This window comes from Equus caballus, chromosome 1 (assembly GCF_041296265.1).
Source record: "Equus caballus isolate H_3958 breed thoroughbred chromosome 1, TB-T2T, whole genome shotgun sequence".
NCBI lineage: Eukaryota > Metazoa > Chordata > Mammalia > Perissodactyla > Equidae > Equus > Equus caballus.
This window is the reverse complement of record NC_091684.1, coordinates 86,735,644-86,756,512: the sequence shown is the minus strand read 5'-3', so window position 1 is coordinate 86,756,512 and position 20,869 is coordinate 86,735,644. Positions and strand designations below refer to the sequence as shown.

The 20,869-nt window shown below is 45.8% G+C and overlaps 1 protein-coding gene across 2 annotated transcripts in view; it reads left to right on the top strand.

The window, feature by feature from the left end:
* EDARADD (EDAR associated death domain) overlaps positions 1 to 20,869 on the top strand; it is a 57,280-nt gene that overhangs the window by 24,103 nt on the left and 12,308 nt on the right. For both annotated transcript variants that reach the window (XM_005602664.4, XM_070228859.1), the window contains one exon: positions 20,097 to 20,142. In XM_005602664.4, coding sequence (XP_005602721.2) covers positions 20,097 to 20,142 — 46 coding nt within the window. The remainder of the gene's footprint in view (positions 1 to 20,096; positions 20,143 to 20,869) is intronic.

Genomic DNA, 20,869 nt, shown 5'->3' with positions numbered 1-20,869 from the left:
CCTAGGGCTATACTACTCCTATAGTTTATTACAACCGGTATTTATTAAGCTCTGAGACCAGATTTGGAGTGGGTATTCTTGGACGTAAAAAGCAGGGGGGTGGGGGAGGGGGGGAGTGGTGGGGGAGGGGGGGAGTGGTGGGAGTGGGGAGGAGATAAGACCCTAAGCAGAGTTTACAGCCTTGTTGGAGAGGCAGCGCACACAACATTAGCTTCTTCTACATGTAGACATGGTTCATATGTTGAAAAAATTCCTACGGTCCTTTATGTTAAAGAAAACATTTCCCAGAGTCTTTATCAAGCAATAAAGTTTTAACTACATATACAAATAGATAGCAAATGATTGTAAAGCAAAACTTGTTCCAGTTTGTAGCCAAGAATCCATGCCAAGAGGAGACTCAAGTAATAATAAAAATAAGAATAGCACATATCAGGATGCTAAGTTGGAGTTATGGAAAGAAGGACATTTTCCTCTATTTATGTTGTTTATTTGGTTTTACCAAACTCAAGTTTTTTAAATGTTAAAGACCACATTAAATTACTGGCTCGTTTAGTTGTCACAAAAGTATCCTGCATGTGTAAGATGTTAATAAGGGACACTGGCTGTAGGGGATACAGGCACTGTCTATGCTATCTTCTCAAATTTTCTGTAAATCTAAAACTATTCTAAAATAAAAAGTTATTTTAAAAAATACACAATGAAATTTAGAATCTAGAAAAGTGAAAAAACTCCTCCACAATTCCACCACTCTAATATAACTATTCTTGTTATTTTGATGTATTCCCTGATACATTTTATGTGCATAATTATAAAAACTTTGTAAATAATTGTATATCTTGCTTTTGTTGTATAGCATTATCTCACAAACATTTTATCCAGTTTGCTGCATGGCCTTATCATCAGTTTGAATGCTGCCTCTATTATCATCTCTGACACAGAAATAGATTCTCGGATGTGTGTCTGAGGGCAGGATGAGAATAGTCCTTCTGGGAGAAATGGTAAAAGCAAGGGCTCTGAGGAGCGGCAATGGCAAAGAGTGAACTTTGCCTGGAGCTGAAGGATTGGGAGATCAGGCAATGAGGCTGAAAGATAAGTTGCAGCCAGGGCCCCAGAGCCTTCAAGGCCAGCGAGGGGTACATGGAAGGTATTGAGGGGTTTGAAGTGATGGTCCCATGACCATATCTGGGACCCTGGGGGTGCTGGAGAGAAGACGAGATTAGGTTTTAGGCCTGTGACTGGAAGACGATTGCTACTAACTATATAAAAAAAGAATTCAGGAAGAAGATCAGATTTGTGTGTTTTTAGGATTGAGTTTTGTTTGTTTATGAGTTGCGAAAGAGGATATAAAGGTTTGTAGAGTGTGGGGTCTGTGAAATTTGTGGCGGTGCCCAGTAAGTGGTAGAAAATGCAGCACTAGGTACTGGCTTAGGATTCCTCCTTCCAGGAGGTTACAGTTGAAGCCCTAGGAGTGGATGAGCCTGTCAAGGACAGAGTCCTCGTAGGAAAGCAAACAGGAGAGCCCAGGATGGAACCTCGAGAAAGATCTCATTTTAGAGGCCAGAGGAAGAAAGGGAGCTCAGAAGCAGACAGAGGAGCAGCCCGAGAAGAAAGCTATCTGGTCAAGGCAACTGTACTTTCCTTCGTAGCACATACCAGTTTATAGTTCCGTTTCTGATGATTTAATCGTCTCCCCCAGTGGTTAACCTGTGACCCGTGAGGGCTGAAACTACTGTGTCTTTTTGCTCAGAACCGTATCCTCAATGCCTCGTATATAGTAAGTCTCACTAAATATATGTTGAATAAAGAGAGAAAAAGGCCAGGAGTAGGCATTGCCTTAAGTGCCAAGGCAAGGACTGTCAGCATCACCAGGGAGCACAGTGTGGCCAAGGGGAAGGCATACAAAGACACCACTGGACTTGTCCATTCAGATGTTACTGGGACCCTTCAGTAAGGAAATCAATCATGGGGACAAAAACATAATGGCAAGACTTAAGGAGTGAGTGGGTGAGAAGGAAGTTTATGCGGTTTTGTCAAATTCATTAAATTTGCAAGGGAAAATGTTAAACTCTCCTTTGAGGCTGTTGGAACGTACAGAAAAAGCTTAGAATGGGAAACATCAGATTTTAAAGGGTAAGGTATCTCCAAGGAGTGGAGAGATTAAAAACTAAGAGGGAGAAGAGAGAGAAATGGAATAATTAATGGGATTTGTTTTCCCTGTGGAAGGTAAAGAGGATTAATTTTCTTAGCAAGTATTTTTTTTTAAAGATTTTATTTTTTTCCTTTTTCTCCCTAAAGGCCCCCCAGTACATAGTTGTATATTCGTTGTTGTGGGTCCTGCTAGTTGTGGCATGTGGGACGCTGCCTCAGCGTGGTTTGATGAGCAGTGCCATGTCCGCGCCCAGGACTCGAACCAACGAAACTCTGGGCCGCCTGCAGCGGAGCGCGTGAACTTAACCACTCAGCCACGGGGCCAGCCCCTCTTAGCAAGTATTTATTGATGGTATACTTAGCAGTGTTTTGTGGAGAATGTGGAACACACTGATTTCCCTCCAGGAATTTGTAATCCGGCAGGGAAGATAAGATGTATGTACACGTATGTTGGATAAATAAAGTTATCACAGGCACAGATAGACGAGTTAGCATTTCAAAAGTAAGACCTTCCATTCTTTTTCAGAGGAGGGATTAAAGGAAGCCTGGATAGATAAAGATATTATAAACAGTTTTTTTAGATTAAAGACAAGAAATTGATTTAGTTGATGTCAAATTTGAGTTGTGCCTTAAATGATGATGCTTGAATGGGGCAGGAAGGGAGGAAACCCAGCAAAGATGTTGTGGGGCTAAGGAGTTTGTTCTGTTCATACAGCGGGTGGCCGTAGGCCTTCGTGAAGTAGGCAGTGGTATGATAGCATCTGATAAATTGGAAACAGATTGCAAGAGGATAAATGATGAAACGTCTATTCATCCATTCATCTATCAAGTATTTGAGCGCGAAGAATGTATTACCACCCCTCTCTTAGGTGCTAGGTGTACAATGGTGAATACTTAGAGCAAGGGTCAAATTTAGCATTTAAAATGTCTGGCCTGGAAAGCTGAGTAGGAATTTTTATGGATGCTCCCAGAACAGAGGCTCCATAGGCAGATAAGCTAAGAAGCTCTCCCTTAGATTCTTAGAGAATCTCTGCCCATATGCATAAGAAGGGAAAAGAGAGAGAAGACACCCAAGATTGAGTTCATTCAACGGGTAAGCAAACTTCTTTGAACAGAGGAAGACTTGTTTCTCCCACCACGTACCTGTTCACCCCCCTGCTCCAGCGTTTCCTCTAAACGCTACTTCGGGAAGCACTGCTCTGGTGGAAGTCTTAAGTGCTAGGATTGAAGTACGGACTTGATCCCCCAGGCCCTGGGAAGTTCCTGAAAGAGTCTTTCCATGGAATGGTACAATACAAACAGAGTTTTAGAAAGGTTATCCCAGCAGTGGCTGGTCACGGGGATGGGTAGGAAGAAAGACTGAGGCCCGGAGGTCCCAAGTGGCAATTGGCGATCATCCAGGAATACAGTCCCAAGGACTTAGATGCAGGCTGGGGAAGGGAGAATGAAGAGGGGACAGCGCAACCCAAAAACATTTGTATTTGTTTGCTAGGGCTGCTGTAGCAAAGCCCCATGAATGGGACGGCTTAAGCAACAGAAATTTATTGTCTCCCAGCTCTGGGGCCTGTAAGTCTGAGATCAAGATGTCAGCAGGGCTGGTTCCTTCTGAGGGCTATGAGGGAGAATCTGTTCCAGGCCTCTCCCCTTGGCTTATAGATGGCTGTCATCTCCCTGTGTCTTTCTTTATCATCTTCCCTCTGTGTGTGTGTCTGCCTCTCTCTCCAAGTTTCCCCTTTTCGTAAGGACTCCAGTCGTATTGGCGTAGGGCCTACCTCATGACCTCATTTTAACTTCATTACCTCTGTGGAGAGCCTGTCTCCAAATACAGCCACATTCTGAGGTACTGGGGGTTAGGACTCCAATGCCTCTCTTTTGGGGACACAATTCAACCCCTAGCAATGTTTGAGAGCAAAACAATAACAATAACAACATATTCGAAGGATAGATGAAAAGGATTCAGTATCCGACAGGATTTGGGAGTGAAAAGGAGGGAAGAGTTGAAGGTCTCCTTCAGAGAATCCTAGCTGGTGACCAGTGGTGCGTGGCGGGCAATGCCAAAAATAGGAAAATAGCTTGTCTGAGCAGTGGGGGGAAAAAGTGGGTTAATCTTTTTTAAGCTCTTCAAATGTCATCAAGCACATCATAAATTCTTTTTGGGTATGTAGCCAACGAATAAGACTAACCATGAACAAATCTGTGCAATATAGGGCGTTTCTAATGGTAATCGTGCTGTGGAGAAAAATAAAGCAGGGGAGGGGAATGGGGAGAGCCAAGACTGGTGGGAGGTGCCATTTGTAACAGGGAATCGGAAACAACCTATGCGGTTTTCAGGGAATCAGAGCACATGATGTATTTTTGGAAAGTGTTAAAGAAAGCCATGAAAGCAATAGATTTGGAGAGTCCCCAGAAACCAAGAGCTTCTGCTAATTCAGGTTCAAACAGCCTTGCCTCTTCCGCCGCACAGGCCGTGGTGTGTCGATGTGGTTTGCAGAGGACTCACAAGGCCAGGTTCCTCCCTCCAGAAACCCACAGAGGAGCTGAGCTGGCAGGACACACACAGGGTGAACAGACCCAGCTCGAGACACTGACTGTGGGGCCCAGCTGGGCACACGCAGCAAAGGCTGGGCGCTCAGGGATTCTCCAGGACTCGCTCCTGCAGTGGGTTGGTCCTGTTACCTGGGGGCAGGAGGGAGAGTGGAGATGCATTAGTAAGAGCATCCTGCTGGTCATCATTGAGAAGAGAGGCAGGTGAGGTAGAAGGAAGGAAATGGAGCCGGCTTGCAAGAGCTCTGAGCTTCCAGAACAGCAAGAGGAAGAGCAGAACTTTCCCAAGCCCCTGAGAAGTTTCTAGAAACCTCACAGGTGATTCTGATGCACCCACTCCCTCCCCCCCAAAAAATATTGTATAGGAGGGATAAAGTGTCTGCCCGTGGGTGAAATTCACCTCTTCCACAACAAAGTCGATGTATGAATAATTTTAGTTTGTGTTAACATAAATCTACAGTGGAAGTTATTGTGAGATTAGTCGAAAATGTACCTCTTAGGCTTCATCTGTCATATCCTCTTGCCACCCTATCCTTCTGGGCCATTTTTGGATAATCTGTGAGCCTGGCACATCACTTAGCACATAGAAGGTGCTTCAGACGTTGGCCCTGGAAAGGGGCAGAGGTCTTGTACTCGTCAAGTGGCTGCTGTGTGATCTGGCACTATACACGGTAATGAGAATGCTTGAGGACAGATTTTAAAAACATGGAGGGGCCAGCCCCGTGGCCTAGTGGTTAAGTTTGGTGCGCTCCGCTTCCGTGGCCCAGGTTCACAGGTTCAGATCCCGGGCACAGATCCATACCACTTGTTAGCCATGCTGTAGTGGCGACCCACGTGTAAAATAGAGGAGGATTGGCACAGGTATTCACTTGGGGCTAATCTTCCCCAGCAAAAAAAACCCCAGAAACATGAAAAGCACCTATTAGTGGCCCACAGAAAACAGATTTAGATATTCTTACTGAAATTATTTGTGCCCACCTGTGATCTGTTTAGACCAATGGTTCTGGACCCTGACTGAACATTAGAATCACTTGGAGAACTTTTATAAAATACCAATGCCTGGGTCCCGTTCCCCAGACATTCTAGCTGAAGTGGTCTGGGCTAGGCTCCAAGCACTGATATTTCATAAATGTCCCAGGACTTACTGTGCAGCCAGAGTGAGGAAGGCTGGGCTAGACCATGAGTCCACAGAGTAGAGGAATCCGGACATGTCCATGTCCGCAGCATTAACTCTTCATTTGGCATGCATGCAGGCTGCTCCTACCCACTGCCCGGTGTGGCCCAGTTAGCTGAAGTAGAATTGGGGCACCCTGGGTGGCCTGATCCTGGAGTCAGTCCCCTGCTATGGTCAGAGCAGGCACAAGGGGACAGCCCCAGCTGCCAGTACAGAGCATGGAAGAGAGGATTCCTTGACACCCCAAAACCCATTCTTCATCTCTTAGGCCCAGGAATCCGAGGAGTGCACATTGGGAAATGCTGATGCAGTGTTTTTCTGAGTAAGAGTTTGGGCTATTTTAGATTTGGTCTTCACCTAACTAATGTGCGTTCTGATACTGAGGTTATGGAGACCTTCAAGACATCAGAGGTGGAAGACACTGTGTCATTTGGTCCATTTCTCACTTTGCAGATGTGAACACAGAGGCCCAGAGAGAAGCAATGAACATGTCACGTTTCCTAGGGCTGCTGTGACAAAGTACCGCAGACTGAGCACCTTAAACAGAAATTTCTGGTCTCACAGTCTGGAGGCCAGAAGTCCAAGATCAAAGGATTTTCAGGGTTGGCTCCTTCTGAGGGCTGGGAGGCAGAATCTGCTCATGCCCCTCGCTTAGCTTCTGGCAGTTTGCTGGCACTTTTTGGCATTCCTTGGCTTATGAAACATCACCCTTATCTCTGCCTCTTCATATGGCGTTTTCCCTGTGTGGGTGCCTGTGTCCAAATTTCCACTTTTTATAAGGACACAAGTCATATTGGATTGAGTGCGCCCTAATGACCTCATTTTGATTGCCTCTATAAAGACCTTATTTCCCGATAAGGTCACATTCTGAGGCACTGCGGTTAGGCCTCCAACATATCAGTTTTGGGGGGTAGAATTCAGCTCACAGCAGCATGCAGTGATTTGGCGTTGATTCTATTGCAGCATTTATCTTGGAATCTGATACCCAGTCAGTGTTTAATAAGTAGAGTGGATAGGTGGACCCATAACCCCTGGCATCCGGGGTATTGTGTGTGTGTGTGGCAGTTAATCTGTGTCAGAAAACACACCCCAGATTGTTTACATTCTCCTCTGAGCAGAATGCCAGAGCTTTCCCGACTAACCAACCTCAACTCTTATGAATGATTTTGCTTTATTTGTCATTCAGTCTGTCTGTATAGGTCACACTTATTTCACCTTCGAGGTGTTCTCTTTGGTCCTCCCCCCATCTGGGATACACTGTGTATGTTTACTGAGCCTTTGTTGAAGCACAATGCCTTGGATATGCTAGGCATTCATTATTGATTTAAAATGTGAAATGTAACTCTCAGCTAGGAATAAAAAATTCTTTCTGTTAAATGATTACTTTTCCATTGTAAAAGTAATGTGCTTATTAAAAGAAGAGGAGGGAAGTATTATTTCCTCTTTTTTTCCTTTGCACGAGTATAACCACTTTTTGTGTAGTTATAATCACACTCTATAGACAATGAAATGTTTTCCTTTCTTCACTTAATATAGTGTCATAAGCATTTTTATAAGAAATTAATTTGATGTAATCAAAAGAATAATAATTATAGTTAACATTTTTAAGGCCAAGTGTTGTTCCAGGCGCTTACCTGTATGAACTCCTTTAATTTTCAAAATGATCCTATGCAGGATGAACTATTATTATGCCCATTTTACAGATGCACACTGAGGCACAGAGAGGTTAAATCATTTGTTTAAGATCACACAGCTATTGAGTAGTGGAGCCAGGATTTGAACCACCCAGGCAGTCTGCCTCCAGAGTCCATGCTTGTAGCTGATACCAGCCTCACCGTTGGCTTTGGAGCTAGACAGACCTCCTAGGCCCCAGCTCTGCTACTTAGCTGTGTCACCTTGAACTAGTTACTTAACCTCTCCCAGTCAGTTTCCACCTCTGTAAAATGGGTGTAATAATACCAGTCTCCTGGCACACAATAGATGCTCAATAAATACCTGGTTAGTGTTATGTTTAAGTGAAATGAGCTCCATACAGAACTTAAATCTCTCATCCAGTTCAAAGCTTCTCTCTTCGCTCTGACTCAGGCCGGGTCTGAAATGTGGAGGCCCAGAAGAAGGGCAGGCGGACCCGGTTCTCCTCCCCTTCCCCAGCGAGTGAGAATTCAGCACTGTGCAGTTGCCTGATATGGTGAAGCCGGGCTCCCGGCTGAGTGTTTGCATCTGCCGCCAACAGCTAACCCAGCTCCTTCTCTCATGGTGGTGCATCACGCTCCTCTTACCTTGGGCAGGCTCCTTTCAAGATGGCTCTGGTCCACTTGGCCATGGAAAACTTGCCCCACTGTCCCACGTTGAAGGCCAGCTCCAGCTAGCGTCTGGTTCCTCATACACACAGGTTAGGGTCTCCCAATGGCAGAAGGGTTGGAACTATGGGTATCTACAGATCAATAAGCATCCAGCTGAGGAGTGAGAGGCTGGTCTCCCCCTCTGGCAAGCACCCCCAACAAGTAGTGATCTTGAAACCCCCCTTACTTGGCTTGGGTAGGATGGAGAGCCATGCCTTCCTCCTTACGGGCAGAGGAAGGGAAGCAGCCACAGCTCGTACTTATTCCACTAATTCCTGCAAAGAAATCTCTTCCCCTTGTCTAAGCTGAAGGTGGGGCTCATACCACTATTCTAGGCCCCTCTTAGCTGGTCCTTCGGGGTTTACCTGGCACCTCTCTGTGGAATGTATGCATACCATTGTGCTCAGCTTGGGACCCCAATCAAAACTCTTAAGACACTAGGAAAACATCCCATCTCATATCCTGTTATATTCTGTGCCATAGAGTTACTTAAGAGTGTCCCTATTATGGGACTTGGAGATTGTCTCAAGTATTTTGCTCTTCTAGATACTGCCGTGGTGAACGTCCAAGTATCCCTCCCCGCCTCCCCCTGCGATGTGAGGCTGTATGTTTCCTTAGACTCCGTGTACATCCCTGTTTACAGACTAGACCGAACAGGCCAGGCTGCCCGTGTGTTCTTCCACTCAGCAAGCAGCATGAGCTCCAAGTCAATTCCTAGTTACCAATGCCACCAGATTAAAAGAAAGATGCAGTTTTATTTGTTGAAAGCCCATCAACAGTTCATTGAGTTCTTTGAAGTTAAATATCTTTCAAAAATAAAGTTCCACATTTGTTTCCCTGAGTAAATGGTGGGCAGAGGGCACACACCCAGTTTTTAGGCCATGGAACTCCAAGCATGCTGGTCTGTTGATAGTTTACACAAAGTACAATATGGTGGCCAGGGCTGAAGTTCTCGGTCCCTTGTAAGCCAGACAGCTCTCCTAGTCAATGACTGGTGCTAAAGTAGCAGCCCAAGAAATTGTGACTCATTTTGTGTCTTTCTTATTCACCAAAGAAACAGAAGTCTTTTATTTCCAAGGACACATATTTTGTATCTTAGGGGGGACTGTCCCCTGTGGCCTTGACCCCTCACACACCGTCTGTGCCTTCCTTTCACCTGCCTCCCAGCTCCCCCGCACGCCCTGCCATCCTGACATATGCTGATCCTGTCTGTTGTGCCTTGTCTCGGTGCCACTCGGTACTAAATCAGAGGGGTGGCTTGGCATTGCTAATCCTGACAATTTAGAAAGTGGATCTGGGCCCAGATGCCCAAGTTGACAACTTGGCATCTTTAAAGCTGAAAGGGACCGTAGAAATCATGTTGGTCAGCCGCTTGTTTCAGAGGGGACCTGAGACAGTCCGTGAGTGGCTGAGCTGGGACCTGGGCCTTGTCTAGCATCACTCCCCCCTCCTCTGCCCCCAAAGCCCAGCATTCTGAGTCAGTAGCAGTTGGGTTACCCGGTGCTGCTGGGCCTCTTGCCCTGTCTAAGCTAGGGAGATTTCAGGCTTGTCCACAGTTCTAAATGGTATCAGTCTGGCGCACTACTGTGGGTAAAAGCTACTCGAATAAAGCTGGTAAATGGAAGGGTTGCTCTTTTCTTTAAATTGGACTGCGAGGTAGTCGGCAGGATCCCATCCAACAGCCTCCTTGCCTTGGCAGAGCAACCGGCCCACCAGACTATCTGCAGACCCGAAGCAATTACACGCCTTATAATAACAGGGAATGGACCCCACCAGCACTCGCTGTAGATGATATCTTGTGTGAGTCAGCCCAGCAGGCCCCTGCCTGCTCTGCTTGATATGCAACAATCCTTTCAAGCTCCAACAAGATCTGTTTAATAGATTGGCGAGTCCTTTAGTTTTTTCTCGAAGGGAAAATCAGATAGTTCTGCTTTTAGGAAATACTTGGTAGTTCCTCGCTTCATCCCTGATATGAAGTTTAAAGAATGGGGAACCAGTGCTACTAGGTAAAACTAGAAAACTAGAGCCTATACTTGGTCATTTTAACTCTGGTGAGAGGGACTCAGGTCAGCCCTGCAGTCACTATCTGCCAGTCCTAACAGACTGCACTGCCTTGAAGCAGGCTATGAAAGGGTTCTGGATGCAGAGCTGTCTGGGCATTTAGAGGAGGGAGAAGGGGTTTCAAAAGGTTGGTTTCAGTAGACTGGAAGTCACCTGTTCTATGCTGTGAATTTAAGTATCGCTGATCTCTCTTGGCCTTGTGCTCCTCCCTCCCCCTGCTCCCTCTGCTCTTCCTCATTTACCCCACCCTCCCGTCAGTCTGTAGCGTTGACCATCTCACCTCTAGTGGGGTGATGGAGGTGCCACATTAGAATAGATGGGTAGATACCCTAACCATTAGAAAGTTAAAAATAAGTGAGTCATACCAGGTGAACTTGATTAGTGTCTTTAAAAGCCATAGATCTTTTCTCTCTGTTTTCTAGACAGTTTTGCGTAAAACAGATAATGATCTGATTCTATCTGCCATTTGGTACCTAACTTCCTCAAGTTGTGTCAACCTACTTTTTCTAGACTAAATTTATGTGTCCTGGATGGCGATCTTCCAGTGACCTTCCTCCTCCTGTGCTCAGGCCATCCAGGGCACCAGTCGCATCTCATAGCACATTATCACTGGGCGCCAACCCTCCGCCTCAGACTCTGAAGTTCCCCTCTCAGATCCAACCTTGCGTCTTCTTCCTTCCGCTTCCTCACGTCCTCTGCATGTAAGCTGAGTTTTCAACAGCCTCCACTCGTTGGGCATTTCGGTGATGCTCTTGCTGATTTTTGGTGGAATCTGCCTTGCCAAGCCCTCGGCTTAGGTAAACCAGGGCCACCTGCATTCTCTGTCTTTGATTGCTGGAGAAAATGATGAAATACAAACCGCTGTTCCCACTATAAATTCATGCCACCAAACCGCAGCCATCATTTCAGGGACTTGAATACTTTTTTTCTGTGATGAACTTCCCAGAAATGAAATTTTAAAAGAAAAATTATTTGATGACTCGAATTTGATGTCGTCTATTAACGTCTATGTCTGTGACTTATTTCCACTTCAGGATAAGTCAAAAAACTGTCGTAAGACATGTACAAGCCAAAGGGCAAAAATGCCTGCTTTCCAGAACTCAGGGCTTATTTCCCTAAGAACTGCATAAGGGAAGATTGTTTATTAATCCTTAAATTGTACAGTCCTTTATTGTGTCGGCTCTAATTGTTTGACTTAAGGGCTTCTATTCTCATTATTGTTCGGTGCTCCATTAACTGCAGTGCCTTTGAACTTCACAAGTGGGTTAGAATTTCACTGAAACTTCCAGTAGGTGTGGGTGTCAGGGTGCCGCCGCCCTCACCCACAGCTCAGAATGTGAGTTGATACGGCCTTCAGAAGATGATTTGGCAGCGTCTAGTATTCATTGATCCAGCAATCCCACTTTAAGGACTTGATGCTACAGAAATCATAGCAGAGTGTGTTTGAAATAGAAAAATGTTGCAGATAACCTACGTGCCCATCAGTAGGAGCTGGTTGAATAAATTTCGGTACTTTGACAAGGTGTAATACAATTAAACCATTAAAAAGAGACAAGATCACTGACCTTAAAAGATATCTGTAATATATTATTAAACAAATAAAGCAAGTTGTAGACTAATATGGTTTGGAATTAAAAATGTCTCTATATAGGTTGTAAATGCGGCTGTAACTATGAATCTGGAAGGACGTGCTCCAGATTATTACCGGTAACCTCTGAGGCGGGAGGTGGGATAGAGAGATGGGATGAGAGATTGAGAGAAAAAGATTTTTACATCTCTTGTTGCTTTTTTAAAAAAAGTATGATTTTGAATACTTTTATTTTTGTACGTTTTTGGTATTTTTTTCAAATTAAAAAAACAACTAATGGAACAAGACCCAAACATTTAGGTGGTGTTTAGGCTCAATAAACTTTTCATATATTGGCACTTGAAACCAAGTCATCTTTCTTCAGCCAACATATCATTACGCATCACAGGAAAGTTATAGATGAAATGAGGAGTTGATGAATGCTCGTCCTCATCTCGCAGCCTTCGGTTAGCCTGTGCTCTCGTGCCGCTTGTATCCCACGGCCTAGGGCTTGTGAATGTGATGAATACAGGCAAAAACTCCTTGCCTCTCTGTAACATCCAGAGCCTCGTGGTCTGCTTGCATTCGCACGTGCAAACCATAATCTCCTGTGCAATGCTTTATGATATTCTGAGCAGTAACCGGCTATACTTCACACACAAAGGGAAAATCCCTCTTTCATCTTTGAAACCATAGCAAAGGTATGAAATTACACCTGAGCCTGCCCGGCCTCAGACTCGCAGAGCAGCTACCACAGTCCTTGACCCCCACTTCTACTCCAGAAGTAGCAGGTCTGTCTTGTACTTGGATAGAAAACTCGGTGGGAGAAGAAAGAACCGAATGTACACAAACCCGCATGTTTGCTCTCATCCCAGCAAAGCACCGTAGCATTTATTTCAAATTTCCATCCTTCCATATTTAGTTCTTTGATCCTCAGTGAAACTTTCCCTGTTCCCTGAGGTCTCACTTGAATTCTTGCCCACGTTTGTGCTCCCTTGGCCTTCTGTCTGTGCCTTTGTAACACGTTATTCCTGTGATATCAGTATTATGCATGTCTTTGTTCCATACTGGATTGTAACCTGGAGGCGACAGGGGTATGTCTCTGTATTCCAGGCCTACAATGGTCCCTTCCACTGCATAGGTGCTTCATACAATGTATCCTAAATTAAATGAATTTCTAAAAGCCAATTTCTGGAATATACTTTCAAACAAATAGATATGTCCAGTTTTCCATATGTATATTATACTTCAATAAAAAGTAAAAGTAAGTAGAAACAGTTATTACAATAATAGTGATTAATTTGCAGAGAAAGAACTGAGTATAAATTGCTTTAGAAAAACCCAACAGGAGACTCATAGTCTAGTCTAAAAGTGTAGAAGTGCATAATTGTTAAATGCATTCGGAAGAGTGATGTGTATACCTGGTCTGTTTTGGGAATCCATACCTCTGAAAGCAACTTGAGTTTCACTGACCGTGTGATGGGAGAGAGTTTCAAATGTCTATGCTAGAATAGCTAAATCCATGCTATTTAAGCCCTGTTTCTGTTGCACGCTTAGGCGTTTAAAATCATATTTTCAAAGTACTTACTAAAATATTTTCTTAAAACCGAGCGATCAAACTTTAGCATTGGTTGTTCTCCCAAAGAAGCCAGTGAAGTAGTTTGACAAGCTGGTACCACAAGTGTGTAAGTCATCCACATGGGAGGCGTTTCTTCTCAGGCTCTTTGCCTGTGAGTTAGGTTGCTGCCACCAGATAAGCAGGGATGACATGGTTTGGGTCTTCATGGCGGTTTCCAACCAGACTTAGGCTATAATCAGGTTAACCAACCTGTCGTGTGCTTTCCTACTCAGTTGTCTTCCCCTTAGATGGAACTAGACAGTCCAGAAGAGTATGATTCACGGAAAACTACCCTCTTGGTGCCAGTCAGAACCTTCCCCATCAATCTGTCAGTGTCTTGGGCCCTTCAGTCCGTCCCCACATGGACTGCACGCAAAGAGACATGTTCACCTCTGAGCTGAGAGCTTTCCCGGGGTGTTTTCCTGGCCCCAGGGTCTCTGGTGCTTGGGGCCTGCTGTGAAATCACCAGGTGCAACTCTCCAGAGACGGCTGTTCTTCAGCACCCAGTGCTGTCAGCTCCCGAAGCAGAAATAGGACCTGACTACCTGTTTATAAACTAACCAAAGAGCAAAATTAGTGTAACCTAGCCAACTTTCTTTCTGCTCAAAGAATTCTTGGCAGCAGTTAACACATTTGACCAACTATCAGGTAATTCCCTCATATTCACAGTGAGGTTTTACAAAACGGGAGTTTTCTTTAGCCTACTTCAATATATGGTGTTCAACATTGGTGTTGAACTTGGCAGTACCTTCACGTTAACTAAGGAGACTAAAAAAAAAATTTATATTATGGTAAAATACACGTAATAATAATATTCACCATCTTGACCATTTTTAAGCATACAGTTCTGTGGCATTAAGTACATTCACATTGTTGTGAATGTACCATCATCACATCAGCACCATCAGCACCATCAGCACCATCCATCTCCAGGACTTTTTCCTCACCCCAAACTGAAATTCCATACCCATTGAACACTAACTCTGCTTTCTCCCCTCACCCCACACCATGATAATCAATATTTTACTTTCTATCTCTTTTTCACTCCTTTAGGTACCTCATATAAATGGAATCATACAATATTTGTCTTATTGTGTCTGACTTATTTCACTAAGCATAATGTCCTCAAGGTTCATCCATGTTGTAGCATGTGTCAGAATTTCCCTCCATTTTTTTTTTTTTTTGAGGAAGATTAACCCTGAGCTAACACCTGCTAACAACCCTCCTCTTTTTGCTGAGGAAGACTGGCCCTGAGCTACGTCCATGCCCATCTTCCTCTATTTTATATGTGGGACGCCTGCCACAGCATGGCTAAATAAGCAGTGCATAGGACCACACCTGGGATCCGAACCAGTGAACCCCAGGTCACTGAAGCAGAGCATGTGAACTTAACCACTGCGCCACTGGGCTGGCCCCAGAATTTCCCTCCTTTTTAAGGCTGAATAGTATTCCACATTTTATTAATTTATTCATGTGTCATAGACATTTGGGTCATTTCCATCTTTTTTCTTATCTACACCTTTCTCCTTGGGCATACAGACCCAACCGTATCCAGAAACTATTCTCTTCCGCAAAACCCACACTTTATACATGAGCTTCATTCAGAATGAAAATAAGGCCTTTGACCATATATCTGCAGTGTTTCATCATTTCTACGATGACAGTTCTTAGCTCCTTGGCATTTGGAGGAGTAAATGAGCTAACCCAATAAAGCGTCATTTGCCTGGCACATAATGTGCACTCAGCAGAAGTCAGTCATTGGGAAATCTGGGAGGAAGGAGGGAAGAAAGGAGGGGGCTGGTGGGGGGGTTGCTTTTGGGAGCTGGCTTAGAATTGGGGATGGTAGTATGTGCTTCAAGCCCCAGGGATAGGGTCCCCTGGAGGGAGAGGGACAAGCATTCAAGGGAGGGGCTGGAGGGGGATCATTTTAAGCCCCTGTCTCATTTCTCCTGCTCTCCTGGGTTGCTCATGGGTAAGCCCACTGAGGCTCTGACCCCCGACGCTGTCCTCTGTGTTCCTGGATCAGTTTGAATGGGAGCAGCGAGTGCTCAAGCTGCAGCTTGTGAGGCTGAACACCATTCATTCCCTCAGACCCAGACCCAGTGTCGTAGAGATGTCACAGGACTGAGCCTCCAGGCCCAAGTCACAGCTCCCCCAGGCCCCTGGACTCCAGTCCTAGAACTGCACGTATAGTGGGTTCCCACAACCAGCTTCCCTCCTGAGGATGGGTACTGGCCCTACCTGTCACTGGGTGTCATCGGCCTGCATTCCCTGCTGGTGTATCTCAGCTCTCTGATATCCGAGTGGAGCCCCACATCTTCCTCTTGGAAATTCCTGCACCAGCTGCTTCCAGAACCATCAGAGAACTTGCCTCATCCTCTGCATCCGATGTCTTGTCGGTCATCTGGACCTCCGCTCCCTTGCCCATGTCAGACTGCTCCTCAGGGCTGATCTGGTCCTGGAGGCAAGTCTCGTGTTGTAGCAAGAGGCCACCTTGCAGTGATTCTGAGTTCATTTAAATTCAGCTAACATTTTTTGAACAGAGCGTCTGAGCTCAGTGCTAGTGATATAAAGATGGATAAGACATGCCCCACCCTTTGCAGTAAGTTCCATTAAAAACATCTGCACAGAACCATAATTCAAGGAAAAAGGACTGGCCTTGAAGATGGAAAGACACCATCTCCTTGGAGATAGGATTGAAGGGGAAGAAGGTGGGCAAATCCATCGGCCCTGCCTACGTCTCAGGGGATAAAGGGCACGAATGGGTATGGGGCCTCCAGCAGACTGGAGAAGGTTTGGAACAGGACCCAATAGGGCCTTAAGGAGGACAATTAGAAGGGAAACCAAGAATGACCATGTTGCTTCTGGGCCCAGCTGAGATCAGATCTCTTGAATGCGTGAGCTCTGTCACTTCTTTTTCCCCAGCAACACTCGGCAGTTTAGAGCAAGACTGGTAGAGTGGAGTTCACGCAGAGTTAAGTACTGACAAGGGGCCCGCAGTTGACGGACAAATCTAGGGTATTTTTAAACATATCACTAGGAGGCCTGACAATGACTGAGTGGACAGGAACCCAGGTGAGACCAGAAGGATGGAGTGGGAGTGGAGGCCACGCAACTGGTGGCCAAGGAGATGAAGCCAAAGAGCAGGGTCCGAGGGAAAGAGGGAGGGGTAAGGAAGGAGAGCATCTTGAAGAAGGCAGTCCTTCCCCTCGTTTGGAAAACACTCGCTCCGTGCTGTATTTAGGTTTTCTTCCTTCTCTCCCTCGCTCGGCCTCCCTTCTGCAGATATTAGGTCTTATGTGTCTCAGATGTGCTAGTCACCATGGTACAGCGTGGACGAGACCCTTTGCCTCGTAGTTTGGAGTCTCGTGCAGAAGAAAGATTCTTCAAACCTCTACACTCAGTGTCACAAGCACCCTGTGGGGTCACACGTACAGGCTGCCATGGGAGCACCCAGGGCACTTAACCCAGACAGGGAGTTTGGAGAAGGCTGCCTAGAGGAAGTGGTGTCTCAGCCGAGGCCTCAAAGATAAGAAAAAGTTAAGCAGATAGAAGGGCTGGGCGAGGGGAGCATTCCGGGCAGACACAGCTGCACATGTGTGCTCCCGCCACCTCCATGTCTCCCTGCCCACCTGCTAGAAGCTGGCTTTGGCTTCCACCACTCTGCTAGAACTCCTTTCAGAAATCACCACTCCTCTCCTCACCGAATCTTGTCGCCACGTGGCCCTCAGAGCCCCTGACCTTTCTGCGGCTTTTGATGCTGTTGCCTCCTGCTTTTCTCCCCTCCTCTCCCACCTCCCTTCTCTGCTTCCTTTTCTCATTTTCTCCCTTGCCACCAAAAGGGAGGTGTTTGGGTACTCCTCGAGGTTGTGACCTCACGTGTTGCTCTCCACAGCCCCACTCTTCTTCCATAATCGCTTCAGCATCTGTATTTCCGTCTCTAGCCCTGGCCTCCCACAAGGACCAGTATCATGTGTTCACCTCCCACAGACAGCTCATCATCTTATCCATCACTTCTTCACAGTTCGTTCTTCATTTCTGCCTCTTTCATCTATCCCCTTAATGGCTATATCTTTGCAGTGGTTCCAGCTTTATCCCTTCCTCGGGTTTGGGGTCCCCTTGATCATTTCCCACAAGTCAGTCATGCTCTCCCACCCCCTAGTCCCCCTGCCTCCACACCCTCCCCGACTACCAGGTATACGCTACACTCCTCAGCCAGGCGGGTGTTTCCCACTCTGCTCCTAGACAGCTCTGGAGATGCCCTGCTTCTGGTGAGTCCTTTAATGACTCTCCATTATCTGTGATAGGAAGTCCAGCTCCTTAGACAAGCTTTCAGGCCTCAGTCTGCCTTAGTTCATTTTTCCTGTCTCATTTCCCTCTATTTCCCCTTTCATTGCCTTTGCTTAAGACAAAATGCCCGAGAGGTGCCCCATGATTTTCCATTTCCTTGCCGGCTCCCATGGACCTCTGGCTAAATGCCCTTTCCTCCCAAGTCCTCGCTCTCCAAATCGTCAGCAAGGCTCATCTCAGACGTCTCTGATTGAAAGAAACCGCCACTGTTTTTTCTCTTGGGAGGAACCTCTCCCCTCTGACTTTATTGTCTCTGCCTCCCTATTGGACTCGCCGTCTTCTGCCTTGTGTTTTAGTTATCCGTGTGCGTCTCTATTTCCCCAGCACATCTGAGGGCAGGCCTTGAGGTCAGGGCTGAGGTCCTTTTATCTTTGTGTGTAGGTTCCAACACAGGAGCTTGACATAGTAGCTGCTCAATACAGAGGTGTTGAATAAAGGCACGAACGTGGTTTCAGTAAGACCCTAAAAAACACAAAAATGCGTCTTTACTAATTTCACTCAGAAAACTAACCTAAAAGAAGTAGCATAACATAATAATCAGAGCAAGAACACAGATCGCAGATATTAAGCTGAATTCTGTCTTCCTCACCCTTCACAGGTAATTCTGAGTCGTGTCCCTTGTCTACATCATGGGTGTGATTCTGGCCAGACATTGACTTTGGTAAAATTTTCTCCAGCTTCTGAGAAGTCAAGTCCAATATGCCGTGTAGTGTAGTCCTTCCTTAGATGAAAGTTCATGCGTTAGCAGGGACCCCGATTGTGCTGCGAAGTGTGTCAAGTTTTAACAGTCGTGTCTCTTAACCCTACCTGAAGGTCCTGGTTCTGTTTCCTCCAGTAGGTTGCCAGTTCAGTGAGCAGAACCGTGACCATGTTGATAAAAGAGCAGACCTGCCCGGTCCTGCTGGAGTCAGGCAGATGCGAAAAGGCAGGTCCCTACCTGACCTGGCGACTGGTGCCTAGTGGCCCCGGCATTGCAGAGCCTCTGGGGTTAGCCTTGTAAAAGTAAAAAGTTTGCGCAGAAACATTTTTGTTCTTTCAGAGACTTCCCGTAACTCTTACAAACTCTATATACATATGGTGAGCGGGTTGCTTTTGTCCCAGTAAGGACAGCGGTGAGGAACGAGACTCAGACAGGAGCAAGAAATATTTAGACTGGTTAGGGGGAAAATCTAGCTGATAAGACATAGGAATGCTTCTGGTGTGGGAAAAAAAAGCGAGGCTTGTAATTAGACAAATGTGTGTACCCTGCTGAGCCATGGGGATTTATGAGCCAGGAGCGAGGAGAAAGACCTCTTAGAAGATTAAGAGAAAGAGAGTGTATAAAATGTTTGGCATCTTGAGGGTCAACTTAGCATGTCTTTAAGGGTGAATCTCTCAGAGACCAGAGGATGTTGAGCATCTTCCAGGTAAGCTCATCCCTCAGCATCTCGTACACAAACGAGGCATCAGAGAGCAGCGCTGGTCAGTGTTGTGCCCGCGGTCATGAGTGCAGCTGGACCAAACCCAGGGCTTTGACCCTGAACTCTAGTGCTTCCTCTGCAGTCCTGTGGCTGCAGGGGACGATCTTAGCTACTGAGAGGGATTTTAGTGGTATAAAGATGGAGTTAACGTGAAGAAACATATCCTGGGGCTGGTCTCCTCTGCTGGCTTCATTGAAAATACACACGCACGCACGCACGTATACACACACACACACACACACACCGTCCCTCCAAGAAGATCAGAGTAAACCCCTCCATCTAGCATATTCTGTGGCACGTCCTTGGCTCTCAAAATAGAACCCGAATCAGCTGGGCAGAAGCACGATTACCTCTCAAGAGATTTGGACATGCTTTTTAACAGTTTCTCTTTGCTGCTTTGTTGTATATACTTAAAAAGTGTAATCGATAAAGGAAAGAATTATAACCTAGACAGACAAACAACAAGCCCAACAAAAAGTAGACAGGGAATAAAATAAGGAAAATAATCCATGATGAGAAATAAAATTAAATCATAGCACCTTGTTGTGTGCATTGGTACGTTGTTTTCAAAAACAGGGACAGTAATTCACTTAACAAGCGTTTGTTGATTGTCTTTGTGTGTCGGGCACTGAGGACCCAGCACGGGGAGCAAATGGGCGGGAGTCGCTGCCCTTCTAGAGCCAGACGCATAGTTCACTACCCATTAAAGCGCCGTTCTCAAGATCTGTTCCCCTGCTCAGGTTTGGGTGGAAATTTAACTATATTGGGAAATCGATACCATCTCTGTTCACATATGGTATGATTTTAATGACAGTTGCTTTTTGGTTTTTAGGAAGAAGAAAATGGCTTTCCAGAGAGTACTGGAGACCCCCTTTCAGGTAAATGATTGACTTGAACGATCTGGGCGGCAGTGGTCACTGGCGTGGCTAAATTAAAGATAACTGGAGAATATGTTTAGCATTAACTTTCAAAATCTGTATTACAGACTAGAGAAACTTCCCAGCCACAGGCCATGGTGAGCTGCAAGGAAATCTTAGAAGATTTCACAAAAGCCTTCAAAGAGCGTTGTCTCTGAGTTAAGGCTCCTTTGCCTGTGAGGGGCATAGCAGGGCTGTGAATTGGACAGGTTTGGGGTTGGGCTAAGGTCAGAACCCAGAGGCCCTCCTTCTCTCCCTCCCTCTGCGTCCAGGGGGACAGGATCGGTGGAGAGCTCCGCCAGGCGGAAGGAGCAGTGGGCCTTGGGCACCCTCAGGAGCGAGGGGAGGGGCCAGCTCAGCCATCGGCTGCTCCGCTCGCTCTCTGTGCCCTCCTGACAGTGGCCGTGTGCTATGCCCCACCTTTTCTGCTTTTAGTGAGTTTAACCAAAGAAGCATTAAAGTTTGTCTCCCCACCCCATCCCCCCTTTTTTTATTGTGAGACAGAAACTTTGGCAATGTTTAGATTTCTTATGAATTAACCATGGGGAAAATATGGAGTGAGCATTAAAATAAGCTGCCAAAATACTAATTAAAAGCAAAAAACCTCACCAACATTTTCTACATCTTTTAAAACACATATTGAATGAACTGAGTCCTCAGGGTTTCCTTCTCTCTTTCTTTGTTAAGT